This window comes from Galleria mellonella, unplaced genomic scaffold (assembly GCF_026898425.1).
Source record: "Galleria mellonella isolate WM207_F2 unplaced genomic scaffold, CSIRO_AGI_GalMel_v1 utg300, whole genome shotgun sequence".
NCBI lineage: Eukaryota > Metazoa > Arthropoda > Insecta > Lepidoptera > Pyralidae > Galleria > Galleria mellonella.
The window spans coordinates 2,585,508-2,604,266 of record NW_026442068.1 but is presented as its reverse complement, the minus strand read 5'-3'; the positions used below and the strand labels follow the sequence as shown (position 1 = coordinate 2,604,266).

The following is an 18,759-nucleotide window of genomic DNA, read 5'->3' as shown; positions in this document are numbered from 1 at the left end:
TTAGTTGGTTTTTTCGTGTAAGTGCAACCGCTTTAACGACTCAACCTACGATTATGAAATTTGGTATACAAGTACCTCATTTGGTATACAAGTGCTGGTCATGTGGATAAAGTAGCTGGTAATAACTGGAATGTTATAATTAGCTAAGCCTGTGTCTTTGTCCTCGTGAATGGATGAAATGAGCAAGATAAAAAGCAATCTGTCTTTGTTCATGTCATTTATTATATGTGTATATACCAAAATTTACCTGGTTAGGTTATTAAGAAATTAAGAGGTAATAAACAACCGAACATATAAACATACAAATTTATTTTATTTATAACAGTTATATAAAAAATAAACAGCTATAAATTGGAAATAGATTGAAAAATTTACTTTCCGTTAACTCGATCCTATGGGATTTGAAATCAAATCTCTTTGCTATTTGAACTGTGTTTTTAGTTACATGACCTAAAATTGAATATTTAATCACGTAACTAGGTAAATATTTACTACACTGGGTTGGCTGGAAGAGATCTCTTTCAGAGATAAGTCCTCCCTTGCTAACAAGTTGTTAAACTAATTGTCGCATATATTGTTTAAGTGCAATAAAGAATATATATATATATATATATTTAAAATATTTTGAAAAATAAATAGTTATATTTAAATTGTCCTATTATTTATCTACTTTTTTTATACTACTTAGAATGGTAAACAAGCTGACGGCCCACCTGATGGAAAGTGGCAACCGTCGCCTATAGATATGAGCAGTACTATGGACATAACAGAGTATACTGTTTCACCTATGATACTACTCATGCGTTGTCATTCCTGAGGACTCAGGTGTTATTCCTCTGTACCCTGTAAATTCATGCCATATCCCACCCTTCAAACCGAAACACAGCTATACAAACACAACTGCTTCACGGTAGAAACACGAATGGGACACAGGTACCCAAGCAATTATTATTTATTAGTGACTAACGATTAGGCCCAGTTTCGCACGGATGGACAGAATTTTCGATAATAACGTATATATACATATGTTACTCGTCGACAACGTAGTATTCTACAGATGAAAGAATTTTAAAAATCAGTCGAGTATACTCGTACAACAAATAAATTAGAAATATTATAAAATAGAAAAAATATAACAAATAGATTATTTTTTCTTTTATATAATATTAGTATATATATATATATATATATATATATATATATATATATATATATATATATATATATATATATATATATATATATATATATATATACCTAGAAGTTATACACTAGCGATTTACTTCGGCTTCTGAATGCTGAATATGAGATAGTGAATGGATCATTAATTAAAGCATGATTATTTTTTATTGGGTTTTTATTTCTTTAGTGGATATTTGTTTATGTGTAATTTCCACGTGGTTTTGCTTTGCTTCGTTTTAATAATAATAATAAAAATTAGTTTATTCATCTCCACAAATTACAATATATAATAATATTACAATTTACTTTATACAAAATAAAAGTATCGTAATTTGTGGGAGATCTGGAGCCTAAACTAAGTCATAACTTGTATCTTAGACACCAGGTCCCCCCAATAAAGTATTAGTTTTAGTTTTAAGAATCATAAGATCAATTTAATTTTATTTCTATCTTCATTACTTAATACATAAAATAGAAATAAAGGACTATATACCTATTCTTATGTGATTTCTTACTCCAAAATATGGTATTTGCATATTTAATTGTAATATAAACTTAATTTTTAACTGTAATATTTTAATACGCAATCTAAATATATGCATAATATATACAGAATAAGAAAAATAAGTACAAGTTAACCATCAATTAACCGAAGATTATAAGCACTGTTCTTACATTGTAAACAACCTTTTGTATTGACTCTCATTGCATTGTATAATTTTTATAAAATGAAGGTAGTTTCACATGATTTTTTTATTTTTAATTGATTTTAGATAGATTGTGCTCACTAACAGAAGATATTAAGTGTATGTTCATAGTTTTTAATTTCTCATTTATTTGATTTATTTATAAATCTTAAGAGAAAGAAACGTCTTATACCGTAAACCGTATTTTTATACTTAAATTGTAATTATTAAATTCCAGGTCCTGGTTTTTACAAAAAGAAACAAGAGGCTAACGTTCGTATTAGCTATCGTCGCTATGGTGGCCATTATAGGTGTGGTAGTGGCATTAGTTGTAGTCTTCTCAGGCGATAAAGGAGGTGACGCCGAGCCCATCATATCGACGACAGCATCAACACCTACTATTGAGACAACTACCGAAATACCTGACAGTAGTAGTACTGTTAGTACTACCACTACTAGTACAGAACCGCCAGGAGGACCAGAACTAGACTTGGAATCAATTATCGGCGAGGCGTTTTCGCCACCATCGTTTGATGCAACTTGGTCGACAGGTAGCTCAATATTTTTATTTTCTATTGACTATATTCTTTTGTTTTTCCTGCCATGAATATATTAATAATAAAGTATATGCCTGCCATGAATATATATAATTAATTATAAAGTTGCCATTTTGATCTGGAATATAGTTTGTCTATCAGTTAGTACTAAGTCTCATTCAAATTAAATCAGCTCAGCCGTAAAATTGTAATTGAAAAACAAACAATAAATTATTTGTAAATGAATATATGTTAACAAATGTTAGTGGAACATACTCGACTAGTACGTATATTATGCTTTGTTTCTACTGTAATGCTTTAGCTGTTAATCAAAAAAATTGTCAGGCGTTTTTTTTTAATGATAATAATGGTATACGCTGGCGGGGCACCAGTGAGTGATGAAAGGTAAGGATGAAAGCAGGTCAGTTAACTCATCGTGATGAATTCCACTACAATTATCCACGATGGTTCCCAGAGGGAACCGTGTGGAGGTCGACCTGTAATGCTAGCAATGGGTCAGTTAGCCCTTATTACTAGTTAGTTATAATACAGGCGGAGGAAATGTTTAGATATAAAAAGATCCTAATAAAATTAGTACTCAAACTTTATATATTTGCACTCGCACGCACATTAATGGTAGCAGAATTCGATAAGATAATTCATTATCATCATCATAAATCATAAATAGATCCAGCAGAAAAAACTAATCGAGCAGAACGTTGGTATAGGCATCCGGAAGGAGGTGCAGACAGAGAATTCAGTTATTTGAATATTGACCATTCATCTATATATGAATATGTAGCGCAAAAGTTTTTTTTTTTAAATATGTTTTTTTCTACGTAATGGATACGGAGCGTTTGTTTGAATGGCGTATATAAGTTGTTCTGGCTTTAGAACAGATATGATGATGGTTTAGCTCAGTATTTTCATAGTAGAGTACTATTAGTTCAAGCTCAGAGACCGTATCGAGGTCTTAAGTCTAAGGCAAGACTTTGTTTTACCGCTTGTATAACAGACTGTGTTTTGAGATTGTTTAAAATGATGCCCACAGCCACCTATCATCGCATGGCTCGACACACAGACAGTACAAAAGTGCGCCTGCAACTTCTTTTTACTAATGTTTCTGTCACGAAGCAATTCTTATAAAACTGAAGATGTGATAGTGAAATTGAAGAATATCTGCGGAAGTATAAAATCTTAGTCCTCAGAAATAGCAGCCAATGTGTATTGTCAGTGTGCAGGGTAGACATGGCGTCGCAGTATCGTAAATGATATCCCTTATGTTATTCATGTTAGTAGTTAATTTAACCTTTTCTATAAGCAGATCGTCAGCTCATTTGATAATTTATGTTGCATTAACAATACACTAAATATTTTCCTATTTATAATTTTCAGGTAACAATGTAATAATCCGGGCCGAAAATGGTGATTTAGAATTGTACGACATTGAAGCTAATACTACTAAAAGACTTGTTACAAATACATCCGAGGTAAGAATAAGTAAATATACTCGTAAACTGCACGTTATATAGCGAGGGCAGATGACATGTTGTTGAAACTGACCATAAAAAAAAGACAATAACTTACGGATTCAACAAAACTTTTGATGACAAAAATTTCTACAAGATTTTAATTTCTACAAGATTTTAATTTCTCCAAAGTTTCGCAGACAGATTTTTTTTTACCTATAATTATGAGAAAAATATCTAATTTGGCAACGCTGATTATTTGGGTTTATGTATTTCATCTTAGGCCATATCGTTATTTAACATCAGGTGAAACTCTTTCATTATGTTTTTTTTTTCAAACAGATTGAGTTGCATATTTCATGTACACAACATGTGTGTCATGTGTGTGCTTGACTGGTTCTTTTAAAATAATTTGTACTGTATTGTTATAGATTCTACACCGATCTACTAGGAGTCCGTTGCTATCTCCAGATGGTGATGAAGTAGCGATAGCATATGACGTTCAACAGGTAAATCATATTTTTTGTAATATTAGAATCGATACTTAACTAAAACTTGACTAATTCAACGAAAAATAGCAACGATTATCCGCAAACCACTGCAATGAACAACCTTACTCTATTTATGTAACTGGTAATGGCAAACAAGATGATGGCCTTCTAAAGCAAATGACGAGCTATGAGAATTGTTGATGTTCCCAGGTTTATAAACGGTATCATACTTTAAAGTCTTAATATAGATTTCGCCTCTCTCTGCATGTTCTATGTTTGTACAATTGACTGTGCTCAGAAGAATTAACATAAAACCCACGGCTACTTTCTAACATTGTATAATTCACTACCGACAGGTAGTTCACCCCTATACTTTAGGGCCTGAACGGTCGAGTACAGCACGGTTTCAAAGATATTTTCTCCCACAATGGCTCAGAGTTAAGGAATAAGTTTCCTGACATCTCCTAATTTTTATACTCCTAGTTTCATATTTTAGAGTTTTATATCTCATAATCATTAAAATTTATTCTTTTCATAATAATAATGAAATAAATAATATTTATTCCATTGAAAAATAAGAATGATCCGAGTTTACCTATTCAATAGAATAAGAATACATAACGTTGGTCGCTTGTTTTTACAAGTGAAATATCAGTTATTGATACTTTTATCAATAGATATTGTATATACAGGTGATTGTTATATTGTTATCAAGCAATATATTGGATGAATAGTAAGATCAATAGCCACAATTTATATTTAATTTAGAGTTCCATTTATTTCATTCAATATATGGCAAAATTGACAAAAGACGTCAATCAATCTTCATAAAGGACAGCTGTCACAGACGTATTACACTGCGATCGGAGAAAGAGATTGCCATATAATTGCTATGAAAATATGCATTACGAAAAAGCAATAGGATGACGTTATTGAACAAACGAACATATGAAAAATGTACCTTCTTATTCGTGACGTATAATAGTGATATAGCTATTTAATTTGAATATATAATGTAAACAAAGCTAGTATAGCTCTCGATCTCGATTTTTATCAATCTATAATGGATATATATAGAGATACTATATATTACGATATTATATATATATATATATATATATATATATAGTTTTCAATAAAATGATTAATTTGTAACTTTGTAATTGAAATCTTAATTCTTAATTAATTATTAATGTCGGCTTTAGTCACGATTTAAATTCGGGGTTGTCCGACTAGTTTCGAACAAAATAGGAGCTCTTACTCGTATTCTTGAACGCGGTTTACGGCCACACATTATATAATCGCGAGCGACAGTACGCTGGACTATTGTCCAATATACCTATCATGAGTTATACTGTATCCATTATAACTTATCCATTATAGTTATTATCCAATAATATTAAATATTAGATATATAATATAAAATATTAGATTTTTATGTAGATCACACTCGTATTATTTATTTTACACTTTATTGGACCGAGTAAAAAAATAAATGAGTAAATATTAATGACTGAAATAAATATCACTTATACAAAAGGAGAAAAAAAAAATTATTTCAGTTTTGTTTGCAATCTACATAAGACAATATGCTTTTTTTTATAAGGTTCTTTGTTTTTATATATAGTAATGAATATTAAAAATATAAAGAATTAATCTGTGTCTGCCATAAAAGTTATCCGTATCTCAAGGGTTCTTTATAGTATGCGGAAAAAAATATCCACACGGAAAAAACCATTCGGTGAAAAGAAATGTGCAGTGTAAATACTCGTATTATTTTAGTACGTCCTCTGAAATAAAATTGAGGAGAACTACTATGATACTCGTTATCTAATATCATTAATTTATTAGTTGTAATGGATTATAATCTTAGTTAGCGCTTAGTTTTTCATACATGAACAGAGTTGAGAAATTTTCGATATTTTATTATATATTAAATTTGATTTAGATGTCAGGAAGAAATTTTAGTCAAAGGACGATCATTTATGCCATTTCTATTCTTCACAAAACATTTACAGAATGGTAGACAGTCCAGTGTCTCATTATTCACTTTGTGATTTATTTTTATTATTACCATATTCATATTATTTTATAACTGCATGAATTGTATTATTGTGATAAAAAGCGCCAAATGTACTAAAAATATAAATCTTTATTTAGCATTCACAATTTGAAATTGATCTAACTAAAAAACGAAAACAAAAAATAAAAATATATACGAATCATATGATTTTTTTTTTTTACATAAACAGCTATGTGTTTTTATGAAAAGAAACGACTGTGTTTAATTTCTGTTTGTTTATACTTTTAATTTTCAGGTATATAGACATAGTTTCCTGGCGTTGTACTCCTCTATCAACGTTGATAGTCAAACATCCGTTTCCATTGTGCCTCCAGGCTTGTCAACAAGATCAAATGAAGCCTTCCTACAGAACCTTGTATGGGGGCCGTCTGGTACCGCGTTGGCTTTTGTCTATTTAAATAACATCTACTATAAGTCTAACTTGACTAATGAGGCACAACAAATCACAACTTCTGGACAGTTGGACGTTATTTATAATGGCATCCCCGATTGGGTTTATGAAGGTGAGTAACCTTTTTTTTCATCACTCCACGACGACACGTCACCGTGTTGTCAAGCTAGGATACCATTAGAATAAACATGTATTCTACATATAATACCATAAACAACCAAACAATGAATGTTTTTTTTCTATTTAATTTAATCTACTTTCCAAAAATACACATAATATTGTCTGGTATACCAAACTGGAAATCTATAATTGGTTAATGTATGGTGTAAATAAAATATTTTTAATTATTCCAGATGTAAGCTCTTGATTTCAGATGTAATATTAAAATGAAATAAATAAATAAAATTTCTAGTTCCTAACAATATATTCTAACTGCTGGTATCCGGGGGGAAAGGAACTGTTAGCAATTGAGTTTGACAGCCCCATTGCTAGCAATATGCCCTATTATGTCGACCTCCACGTGGTTCCCCCTGGAAACCATCGTGAACAATTCTTGTTGAATTCGTCACGGTGGGCTAACTGACCTGTTTCATCCTCACCTATCATCCTTCACTGGTACCCCGCTGGTGTATACCGATAGCGCGGATGGGGTTACCATTCCATTATCACCCATTAAAAAAACTGCTGGTAATCTTGTTTTCTATCAACTTTATGAGGTTTAACGGTAACATTTTCAGAGGAGGTGTTCTCGTCTAACAACGCGTTGTGGTTCTCGGCTGACGGCACGAAACTGGCGTTTGCAACATTTAACGATACTGAAGTGAGAACTATGAAGGTACCTCGCTATGGTGTGCCCGGCTCTCTTGAGTACCAGTATACGCTACACCATGCTATCCGATATCCCAAGGTACGTACTAAAATATATCTTATATGAACAATTTTTTAAGATTCCACTGCTGTGCACATATTTCTCTTTATAAAGGGGGATATAGTTTACTTTCACCAGGTTATGTGTAAGGCCTGGTACAGAGTTTAATTTTTTTTGTGCTTGTCCTTTGTGTTCTTCGTTGCCTCTTATGACCTCTTAAGACTTACGCTTTGTATATAAACCTTAAAGATAATTTCACCTTTTGTATTCTCAAGATCGATTGGAAGAAATACCTACTATATTTTGTCATTCCTTTTTCTTTTTATGATTTTCTCTTTTTCTAATACGATTAATACATATAATAACGATTAATAAATGTGTAATAAAGCTTATACTCTTGGAAGTCGACCTGACTCGAAATATAGCTAACAATATGAGTCCACTAGTTTTGATTGCTATCTCTTCATCCCATTTTAGAGTCTTTATAAAAGATTAGTAAAATAATACTCATCGTTATATAATAAAGGTGCAATAAAGAGTTAAATAAATAAATAACTATCGTAAGTCATACTGTATTGTAATTACATAATTCGGCTTACGTTTTAAATGCAACTAGTTATGAACTCAATAGAAGCTCTTATTCACGAGCGTGAAGCACTGCGCGTAAAAAATGGTGAAGACATTTCTTTGGAATCCGTATTCTTGTAAGGCACCTCAATAGTTTAAAAGATTTATTTAACAATTAATATTGTTACTTTTCAGCCTGGAACAACCAACCCGACAGTAACAGTCACCATTCAGGATCTTGGGTCCAACACCAATACGGTTTTCTCTGCTCCCAGTGATCTTAACGAGTAAGTATCTATTTAGAAACTTAAAGACTTCGAATTTTAATTATAATATAATAATTATTATTATTATATTATCAGTCGTTAACAGTCCACGGCTGTACACAAGCCTTCCTCTTAAGGAGTGTTTTGCTAGTATTTACTACGCTTGACTTGACTACGCAGATTGGCAACCGCAGTTATCCTTTGGTGAACCATTAAATTCCCTTAATCATCTCTTACAACACCCACGAGAAAGGAAGGGTATAATTATAGTTATGCACAATATATGGTTGTGCTGATTTCTTTAGAATGAAATAGAAGTAAGCTTTATTAAAATGTCACATATAAATACTCTGTTATATATTTAAATCAAATTTTAACATAGAATGGTAATCTCACGTGTACAACTAATGAATTATGCCCATGTAATAACACCGACATTCAGAACATTGAACACCTTCTGAAATACTGTCCCCGTTTCGCCAGTAGCCGTTTAAATCACCAACTAGCGTGCCAACTATTAAACATTTCAGAACCATACTCTCTTCAGCACATAATCAAGAAGGAAAACAGTACTAATTCATTCCAAACACATTTGGTAAATATAATAGATAGCATAAAGGCATTTAATAACACGTAATAATAAACTTATACAAACTATATTTATATATATTTCCCGTGATATTATGTAAGTAAAATGGACCTAAATACATATATATTTATATATATATTTAACTATCACACATAGTGCTTCTAATAAAATGCGCTCAAACTTTATATGCGTTAATATACAAGAGGAAAACCCGATGTAAACCACTAGCATTGGGATTTTCAAATACCTTTATATATATATATATATATATATATATATATATATATATATATATATATATATATATATATATATATATATATATATATATACATGACTTTTATAGATGTTTTGTATTTTGCCTTTCATTATTTAGTATAAATATAACTACTAAACTAATATAATAAATATGTAACTTGACGATGTCCATATGTGGGAGATATTTTAAAAAATATATGAGGTGTTTTAATAAAACCAATGGAATCCACAACAATATGTGTTGGGAATTTTGTATGCCTATCTGTTTATATGTTTTTTTCGGCATTCCGCTAAAACTACTGTATCAAATTAGATCGGGCGTGTTCCTGGAGCTTTAATGCAAAGCCTGGTGTACGTTTTATCTTGATACTCCAACTAGAAGTGATTTATTTGATTCGTTATCCTACTTCTGAAATACACGCATACGAAGTAGTGGGTAAAAAGCTAATGTATTTAAAAATAGATAAATTTAAACGGTCTTTAACCGACTTTAAAAAAGGAGGTTCTCAATTCGGTTGTATTTTTTATGTTTGTTATCTCACAACTATATTAGTTGTAAACCGATTTGGCGAATTCTTTTTTTTATCTGACATACTTACTGATTGGTACCATAGAAATTTTAAAAAAATTAAAAAATCGATTCGAGTAATTTAGTTTTTAAATCGATATAACTAATTTTGTCACAATTGAAGTTAGTTTTTTTTGGTACTCAATCTTCAATTATGTGTAAAATTACAGGCCAATCTTGAAACCAGTAAGTTTCGTGACAAACGACACGATCGCGCTGATATGGACAAATAGAGAGCAGAACAACTTAGTGGTGGAACTATGCACATTCGGGTCGACTTGTACAAGGGTATTTATCATTTTTATAATTACTAGCTATATCTTGCGGCTTCGCCTGTGTGAATCTCTATACAAAGTATCCTATGTATCAAGTTAAGAGGTAAACTTTATGTAATTCGTGTAATGAATTTCATTCAAATCTATTTAATAGTTATTATGTGAAAGAGTAACAAAATAGATATTTGTTTGATCGAACTAACTTTCTCGTTTATAATATTTAAGAATTATGTAAAAAGTTTTACTTAACATATAGAAAAATGACTTAATTAGACAAGAAACATAACGATGCAATAGATTTGTACGAAAAGTATAGTGGAACAGTAAAAAAAGTTTTGAACTAAATTTACACAATCCAAAATTAAAAATAAATAACAATAATTAATAGTAGGAGATAAAAAAAGAACAATAAAGTTAATATTAAAAAAAATGTGATTGTGTGTGTGTGTGTGTGTATGTGTGTATGTGTGTGTGTGAGCGCGCGCGCGTGTGTGTGTGCGTGTGCATGTGTGTGGATTTATGATTAAAAATTATCATTATCATATCAGTAGAAAACTTTCCAATGCTGAACTGCTCTCTCCATAAAGGGGGTTTTGTAATTGCCACAGCAAGCGGGTTGGCAACCGCAGTTAGCCTTTAGTGATGTTTAAACAGGGACGCTCCTGCCCATCCCTGGACTAATAAGTTTCCTTAGTTGCTTCTTACGACATCAGGAAAGTAAGAGATATACGTGTGGTCCTGGCACTTTTACGATATTTATCTATATATCGACGTAAACGTTAATATAATTTTTAAGTCAATTTCTGTACATTTCACACTATGTGTTTATCTGTCAACTTCGCAGTACTAAACACTGTTTGACAAGCGATTTCTTTTTTATAACATGATTCAATTAAATGTTTACAGGTATTTTCTTATAATGAAACAGACGGATGGGTTGATAACATCCCACTGATTTTCAATGAAGCAGGAACGGCCTTCATTACTATTTTGCCACAAGTAAGTAATGAATTCGTAACAGAAAATTATTTACTTTATGTATTATTATTAACATGCCTGTATATGTGTTCTCCTGTTCACGTGAACATTTCCAGAAACCTTTTCACTGTGTTTACTAATATTGTATAGGATATGAAATTTTAATCATTAACATACTTTTAAAAAATCAACAAGTTGTTAAGCAGGACATATTTCTCGATAAAATGTGGATCAAAAAACGACAACAAACTTAGAAACTTCAATAGTTAGAGGTGTCATATTGGTTTAGAAGATACAAAAAAATTTTATATCTCTCTGAGAAAATTTCTTCAATTGTACCAGTATAAAAATATATATATTAATAACTTTGATTCAATCCCTCATAAGAATATCATCCCAGTAAATGTAAGGAGAGAAATTTCGCAAAAAATTACGTTTTTATTTTTATTTATTTTATAACGACTATGGGAGATTGAAGTGAGAGATATTAATTACCCAATTGTGGCACACTGATAGCTCAGGAGAGAACAACTTTGACAGCAATATATATATATATATATATATATATATATATATATATATATATATATATATATATATATATATAAATACATGGGATAAAATTTAAGATCAACGACCAATGGCAACGAGATCATGAAACAGTCTGTTATGTCCATGGTACTGCTCAAATAGGCGACGGTTACCACTTCCCATCAGGTAGGCCGTCAGCTTGTTTGCCATTCTAAGTTGTATAAAAAAAAACTTTCAAATTCATATTTGGGTTATTTAAAAATCATTATTATTTACTTGCTTCGTGCTTTGGAGGTCACGTAATGCCGTTATTGAGTAAGCTACGTAAGAGGTTAACTAAAGAAGGTAACTATATCCCTTTAAGAGGACTCAGATGGGTCTTCCAGGTCAACTTCTTAACCCCCAGGGGATTGTAAGAAATGACATTTTAACAGGCCAATTACTAGCAATAGAATCTAATAGGTCGACCACTATGCAGTTACCCCTGGAAACTGAAAATATTGTGTGCAAGAAAGATGTCTTAAACATTATTGATACCGGAGAAAGTTCTCCTCACACGAGTTGTAGTAGTAGGATATTATAGGTTATGATTGATTGAGTGATAAGATACTTTTATATAATGTAACTCTTCGTATTTTTACTATTGTCATTGATACAAAAGTCGTTTGCTTGATATAACGTGCATTTATGGCTGTGTTTCGTTTGAAGGGTGGGATATGGCAGAATTTAGGAAGGAATAACACCTGAGTCCTCAGGAATGGCAACGATGGGGGGTATCATGAGCGAAACAGCATACTCTGTTATGTCCATGGTACTGCTCGTGTCTATAGGCGACGGTTACCACTTTCCATCAGGTGGGCCGTCAGCTTGTTTTCCATTCTAAGTTCTATAAAAAAATAATTATGCATTGCATATAATTAGTTACGAGAAGTGTCTGTATTCAGTTACATTTTTATCATTCATACGATATAAATTAAAATATAGTTAATTTTATATAAACTTTCAGACCGTCGGAGGTGTCCGTTACAAGCAAATAATTCAAGTGTCCCAAGCAACAGGCGTGTGGTCTTCTCAAAATCGCATTAATACCCAGAACACGGTTCTTGATATACTAAAGTGGACCTCTGATGATGTCATGTAAGTTCTATATTTCTTTTAATTTAGTCAATTTGTCAACCCACAATAGAATAACCTGAAGTACTCGATAAAGTAGGAATGAGGTAAGGACAAGAATATTTTAGTTACCATTTTCTATCTGGTAGTACTTTTACCTGAATGCTTGTAGACTAGGAACTTATACCCGCTTGATATTCAAAATAACTCATGTGGCAACTATACCTACTAACTTGAGTAAGTGTTCATGTATTAAACTGCAAGCAGTCTCCGCAGACCATAGCTGATTGCAAAAATATTTCATTTCTCGCTCAAATACTGAATGCGGAAGTTTTATATTGCAATTTTATCATCATATTTTACCTTTGCCCAATAATGAGACTTCTTATCGGCTTAAAAAAAACTTCATATTTGAAATCTCATATCTTACAGGCAATTTAGTTAATGATAAAATTAAATAGAATAGGCCACCCCTTCCTTTCCTGTAGGCGTCGTAAAAGTCGACTACGAGCGGGCGAGGGATGGACAGCAGCGTCTCATTGCGGTTGTCAATTGTGGTTGCCGACCCCAGCAGTGGACAGTTAACGGCTGAAATAATAATAATAATAAGTATTAAGTGACATCCACCGAAATCATTCCAATGCTTATGTCGGTGGACGGTATTATCCCAACTACTCTGGAACAACATCTCATACGGTTGGGATTCCGAGGCGGTTTACTCCCGGGAAAGATGCAGAAAGCGGTGCTCTTAGATTCTGCCCGCAACTCCCTGGCTGAACCCCGGCCGATAATTATTAAGAGGGGAGATGAGAATTTTTGTAAAGTTTAAAAAATATAAATAAATTAACTTTACAATTCCCTTTTGATAAATATAATATGTCCTGAACTAATTTCAAACTATATACAATTTTCAGTTGGTACAAGGCCACAGCTACAAACGACTCCTCTGAACAGCATATATATAGTGTAAACAGCAGTGGTGCAGTATCCTGCTTTACTTGCAACATTGGTGATGAGAACAGTTGTCGTTACAACGATGCATCCATCAGCGATGGCAACCTGATCACTATCACCTGCGGTGGTCCAAATATACCACAAGTGTTCATATACAATCTTGTAAGTATATTAGTAGCATATGATCCAACTAGGTTTATGATCAAAAAGTGTAGATTTTGTCACAGTGAGGAAGAAACGCCACAGCACTTAATATGTGGCTGTAGCCAACTTATAGATAAACGGTGTACTTTCTTTGAAAAATACACTCTGTATCCTATAATATAGATGAAAAATATCGCTACAAAAAACATATTAAAATTCACTGTTCGTATCCGGTATGGTAGGTCTAGAAACGCTCGAGGTAAAGCGAAAGTGTAATTTGATGGTGCATTATTGTCGGTTGCTCGACGGTGGAATAGACAATCCTGCAACTCTCAGCCGTTGTTCTTTGTATCATCCCTCATGCGATTGCGTGTTGTCGATTACTATCGGCAACGTATACCTGTACTGCTCAGTTTGCTCCCACTTATCCATTCCTATTATTGCTCACCCATTATAATTTAAACAAAATAGATATATATTTTTAAAATGTTGTACAAAATTTTTAAGTTTGAAAATAAACCTATGTATCACGTTTTGGAAGATAAAAAATATGGTGAGTAAAAAAATAAATAAATAAATAAATAAATCATTGACAGAAATTAGCAGCAAACTTTAAAAAAGAGCGAGCACAAAAGATCATAGAAAGTTCGCAGTGTCATAGGTTTTGCTGCCAGAAAAAGTCCGTCTTTCAACAATTATAAAAAGTATATTCCTGGTAATTGTATACATATGATCTGTCACATGGTAAATGGTCACTATAGTCCATGGATGTTTACAAACAGCTGCATATGTGACAGTGTATTCTGGGATGTTCATGGTCTTTCTACTTCTAGTTGTTGTTTAAAAAAATATCAGTAATGCTTTACTTTTACTCGATAAGAATTTTTATTTCTACTTTTGACTTCGTGTGCTCTTTTAATTTGTTCATTTAATTAGATTATTTAAGAGTAAATATCAGTTTATACGCAAGAAAAGAGGCGATGATTGGATTGGCGAGACCTCAGTTAGATAACACTCGACTGTAGTCCGGGTCTCAAGATTCAATCTCAACATGATCACTGACTTTTTAAACTTTAGATTTGGATTATTTAAATATGATTTATCCTTTATATGTCACATATATAGTTTTATTTATTATTATTTTAAGGGTTTTTACCTTCGTAGTAGGTAAATGATATGTTATGGAATTAGATGAAGTATGATATAGTAAATTTTAAAAATGAAAAAAAAAATTAAAAAGTAAACTTTGGCACTCAGTTCTGTAAAGGATCTGTAATTAAGCTAAATCAATAAATATTCAACGTATTTTGTTGCATATTTCAGAACGGTGCATTGGTGCGAACTTGGGCCGACAATAGCCAGTTGACATCACAATTGGCAGACATAAGCAACTTCCCTGTTACTTTCCGTGTATCTGTACCATCTGAATCTGGACTGCCCAATGCCGATGTGCTCATCCAAGCTCCACCTGATTATGCACAGCGAACAAATGTACCGCTGCTGGTTTATGTGTAAGTATTTTTTAAACAACTTTTTGTATAAAATGTAGTAAGACATACATTTGCAATTAAACAGAGAATTGACATTGTTATTAAGAGAGTTTCACCATATCTAAACAAATCTCTTTATGGCAATATAGGGAAGGTCTTGATTAAAAAAAAAAAAACTCGCCTAGTTAAGGAATATCTTTTATTAGATTTTGTTCCGAGATTTCTGCTATATGCTTTTCTAATACAAATACTTTGCTTTTTTCTTTTACAACATGAAAAATGAAAAGAACTCTTGACACATTGTTTAATATTGTTAAAATGGTATTAAGTGCCATTGAGTGAATTTTATAAAAAAGTAATAAAATAAAGTAAAAGCCAAAACTAAAAGGTGAAACAGAATATGGTAAAACTATTAATATCAAATATTTTTAGTTTTTTGATATATTTTATATCTATAAAAGTAGTAGTGTGTAAATTAAAGAAATTTCTGTTGTTGACTAAATCGTGCCAACTTGTTTTAAATCATTTATTCAATATACCATTCTACGCAGAAAAATTCAAAGATAAGTGACTCAGTACCAGTTAAAGTGGCGTTTACCACATTTTGCTGTTCTAGCGTCTATATATTTCCATTAAAGTATTTACGAATGATTTGTCACTGCCAGCTACGGTGGTCCGGACACGGCTCTGGTGACCAAGGAGTGGTTGCTGGACTGGGGCACGTCGCTGGTCAACCGGTGGAACATCGCGGTGGCGCGGATCGACGGCCGCGGCTCGGGGCTGCGCGGCGTGGACAGCGCGTTCGCGGTCAACCGGCGGCTCGGCACCGTCGAGATTGAAGACCAGATCAACGTCACCAGGTATTGGACCTGTAATATCAGAACGAGATTTTACACAAGTCGTTTGCTTGGTACCTCTCACTTCACTTGTTTTTCTGTTTTTTTTTATACAACATAGAATGGCAAACAAGCTGACAGCTCACCTGATGGAAAGTGGTAACCGTCGCCTATAGACAAGAGCAGTATCATGGACATAACAGAGTTTACTGTTTCCCCTACATGCGTTGACATTCCTGAGGACTCAGGTGTTATTCCTCTGTACCCTGTAAATTCGAATTGTAAGGTCGACCTGCTTGGGTATATTACTAGCAATAGGGCTTTTAGTTTACATTACTAACAATTCCTTCCCCCTGATCTGTCAATATTGAATTTATTATTTAAGTTAATATTTGACTACTAATAGTTAGGAACAGTTTATTTCAATACGAGTATATTTGGAGAAAAGAAACAGCCGAAGTGATTCAGCCATTCTCTAGTTTTGCGCTTAGTAAACATTTAATATTTTTTTTTTCATGTCTGATGGTAAACGGTCACTGTAGCCCATGGACGTCTGCAAAACTAGAAGTGTCACGTGTTGCCGACCTTAAAGAAAACTTAATATAACTTTTTTATTTATATAGATGATATATGTACACAGATACCTGCAACAGAGTCTGCCCTGGCTCGACAGCAACCGCACGTGCATATGGGGCTGGTCGTATGGCGGGTACGCGTCGTCGCTGGCGCTCGCTCGCGGCGGCGACGTGTTCCGCTGCGGCATCGCCGTCGCTCCCGTCGTCGACTGGCGATTCTACGGTTCGTGTCGCTTTAGTTTCTTATATTAATAAATAATAATCAATAATTATATGTTTACATTCTAGAATTATGTATTACATTGAATGAATTAAAGTACTGTCTAGCCATGTGGTTCTCTATAGAATAGGCCAGCAATTCCTATTTCGTGGGTGTCGTAAGAGGCGACTAGGGGAGGGCATGGGATGGGCAGTAGCGCCCCTCTTAAAACTTTTCTAAAGTCTGACTGCAGTTGCCAATCCGCCTGCCAAGCATGGCAACTACTGGCAAAAGTTTCCAAGGGGGAGGGGGGGGGGGCTTATGTTCAGCAGTAGACAGTTAAAAGTTTTACAATAACTAATTATTTCTAAATTTGCTTACAGATACCATTTATACGGAGCGATATATGGACACTCCTGCTAACAATCCACAGGGCTATTTTGAGTCGTCGCTTCTTACAGAGGAAGCTGTAAGTTTAACAAATTATAATTAAACTTAAAATTTCCTATTGTTTACTAATATTTTAAATACACTATCAGAATTTAACGCGATCAACAATTTTTGTAGTTTCAATCATCTATAAATATAAACAGTACCGTAAATGTCATAGAATACGCTGTAATGTCCATGGCATATCTAATGTGTATTCCTAAGTACCATAGTGTTATGCCTCCATGACCTGTCTTTTCACTGCCATAGCACCCTTCAAGCTGAAACAATGTTCAATTGATACAGCAGAAGTACGAGTCATCTCTGACATGGAAATAAAAAGCAGTGATGACATTTTGTATTTTTACTCCGCCATCATATAGACGAGACCTTTGTAAAATCCCATGTTGTGATCATGTATATAGGTATATGTTATGATCTTGATGGATGCGAGTTCGATACCCTCTTAAACAATCATTTATATTTGTGATTATGCTGGTTTTTAACTGATTGGGTGTGTTTTATCTAATTATTAAAAAAAAAAATTCAGTTGTCTATTAATTTGGGGCTACATGCGTAGTATGCTGTTGTCCAGTAAGAAAAACATTATGTATTTTTTTGTACAAACTTCTTTAGTATAATAACGTCGCAATCATCTGTCAATTTTTCTTTTTATTTTATATAATTTTTTTTATTGAAAAAAAACCACAATAGTTAAAAAGAATTCATAATAAGAAAAATCAGTAAAGGCAAAAATAATTAAAACAACTATATTTAAACACAAATAAACATATTTCAAACTTTTTGATTAATTATTAAAAAAGTGATTTATGTTTATGGACACATATGTCCATGGTACTGCTCATGTCTATAGGCGACCGTTATCACTTTCCATCAGGTGGGCCGTCAGCTTGTTTGCCATTCTAAGTTTTGTGCTATTTTGATTAGTATTGACAAAAACTATAACCTTGTATGGTATGTTCAGAATTTGACAATAAATTCTGAAGGCTATAAAAACTTTATTTCAAATGTAGATTTGTTTAATTTTAAATGTATCTCTTTTATAGTTGGAGTCGTTCCGCGGTAAACGTTACTTCCTGGTGCACGGGACGGCGGACGATAACGTTCACTATCAACACGCCATGCTGCTCTCGCGCCATCTGCAGAGGCGAGATATATACTTCGAGCAAATGGTCAGTTTATAGTTTCACATTAGCTATTTCCTAATTACAGAACAATAGCTTTGCACACAGTATATAGTATCTTATATGTTCAAACGAA

At 32.8% G+C, this 18,759-nt stretch overlaps 1 protein-coding gene across 3 annotated transcripts in view; it reads left to right on the top strand.

Moving 5' to 3' along the window:
* The window catches only part of LOC116413135 (venom dipeptidyl peptidase 4), a 55,697-nt gene that overhangs the window by 32,925 nt on the left and 4,013 nt on the right, over positions 1–18,759 (top strand). For all 3 annotated transcript variants that reach the window (XM_052895594.1, XM_052895595.1, XM_052895593.1), the window contains 15 exons: positions 2,107–2,419; positions 3,800–3,894; positions 4,305–4,382; positions 6,683–6,950; positions 7,576–7,745; positions 8,469–8,560; positions 10,125–10,242; positions 11,136–11,228; positions 12,745–12,875; positions 13,766–13,967; positions 15,273–15,460; positions 16,105–16,299; positions 16,916–17,073; positions 17,433–17,518; positions 18,546–18,671. In XM_052895594.1, coding sequence (XP_052751554.1) covers positions 2,107–2,419; positions 3,800–3,894; positions 4,305–4,382; positions 6,683–6,950; positions 7,576–7,745; positions 8,469–8,560; positions 10,125–10,242; positions 11,136–11,228; positions 12,745–12,875; positions 13,766–13,967; positions 15,273–15,460; positions 16,105–16,299; positions 16,916–17,073; positions 17,433–17,518; positions 18,546–18,671 — 2,313 coding nt within the window. The remainder of the gene's footprint in view (positions 1–2,106; positions 2,420–3,799; positions 3,895–4,304; positions 4,383–6,682; positions 6,951–7,575; positions 7,746–8,468; positions 8,561–10,124; positions 10,243–11,135; positions 11,229–12,744; positions 12,876–13,765; positions 13,968–15,272; positions 15,461–16,104; positions 16,300–16,915; positions 17,074–17,432; positions 17,519–18,545; positions 18,672–18,759) is intronic.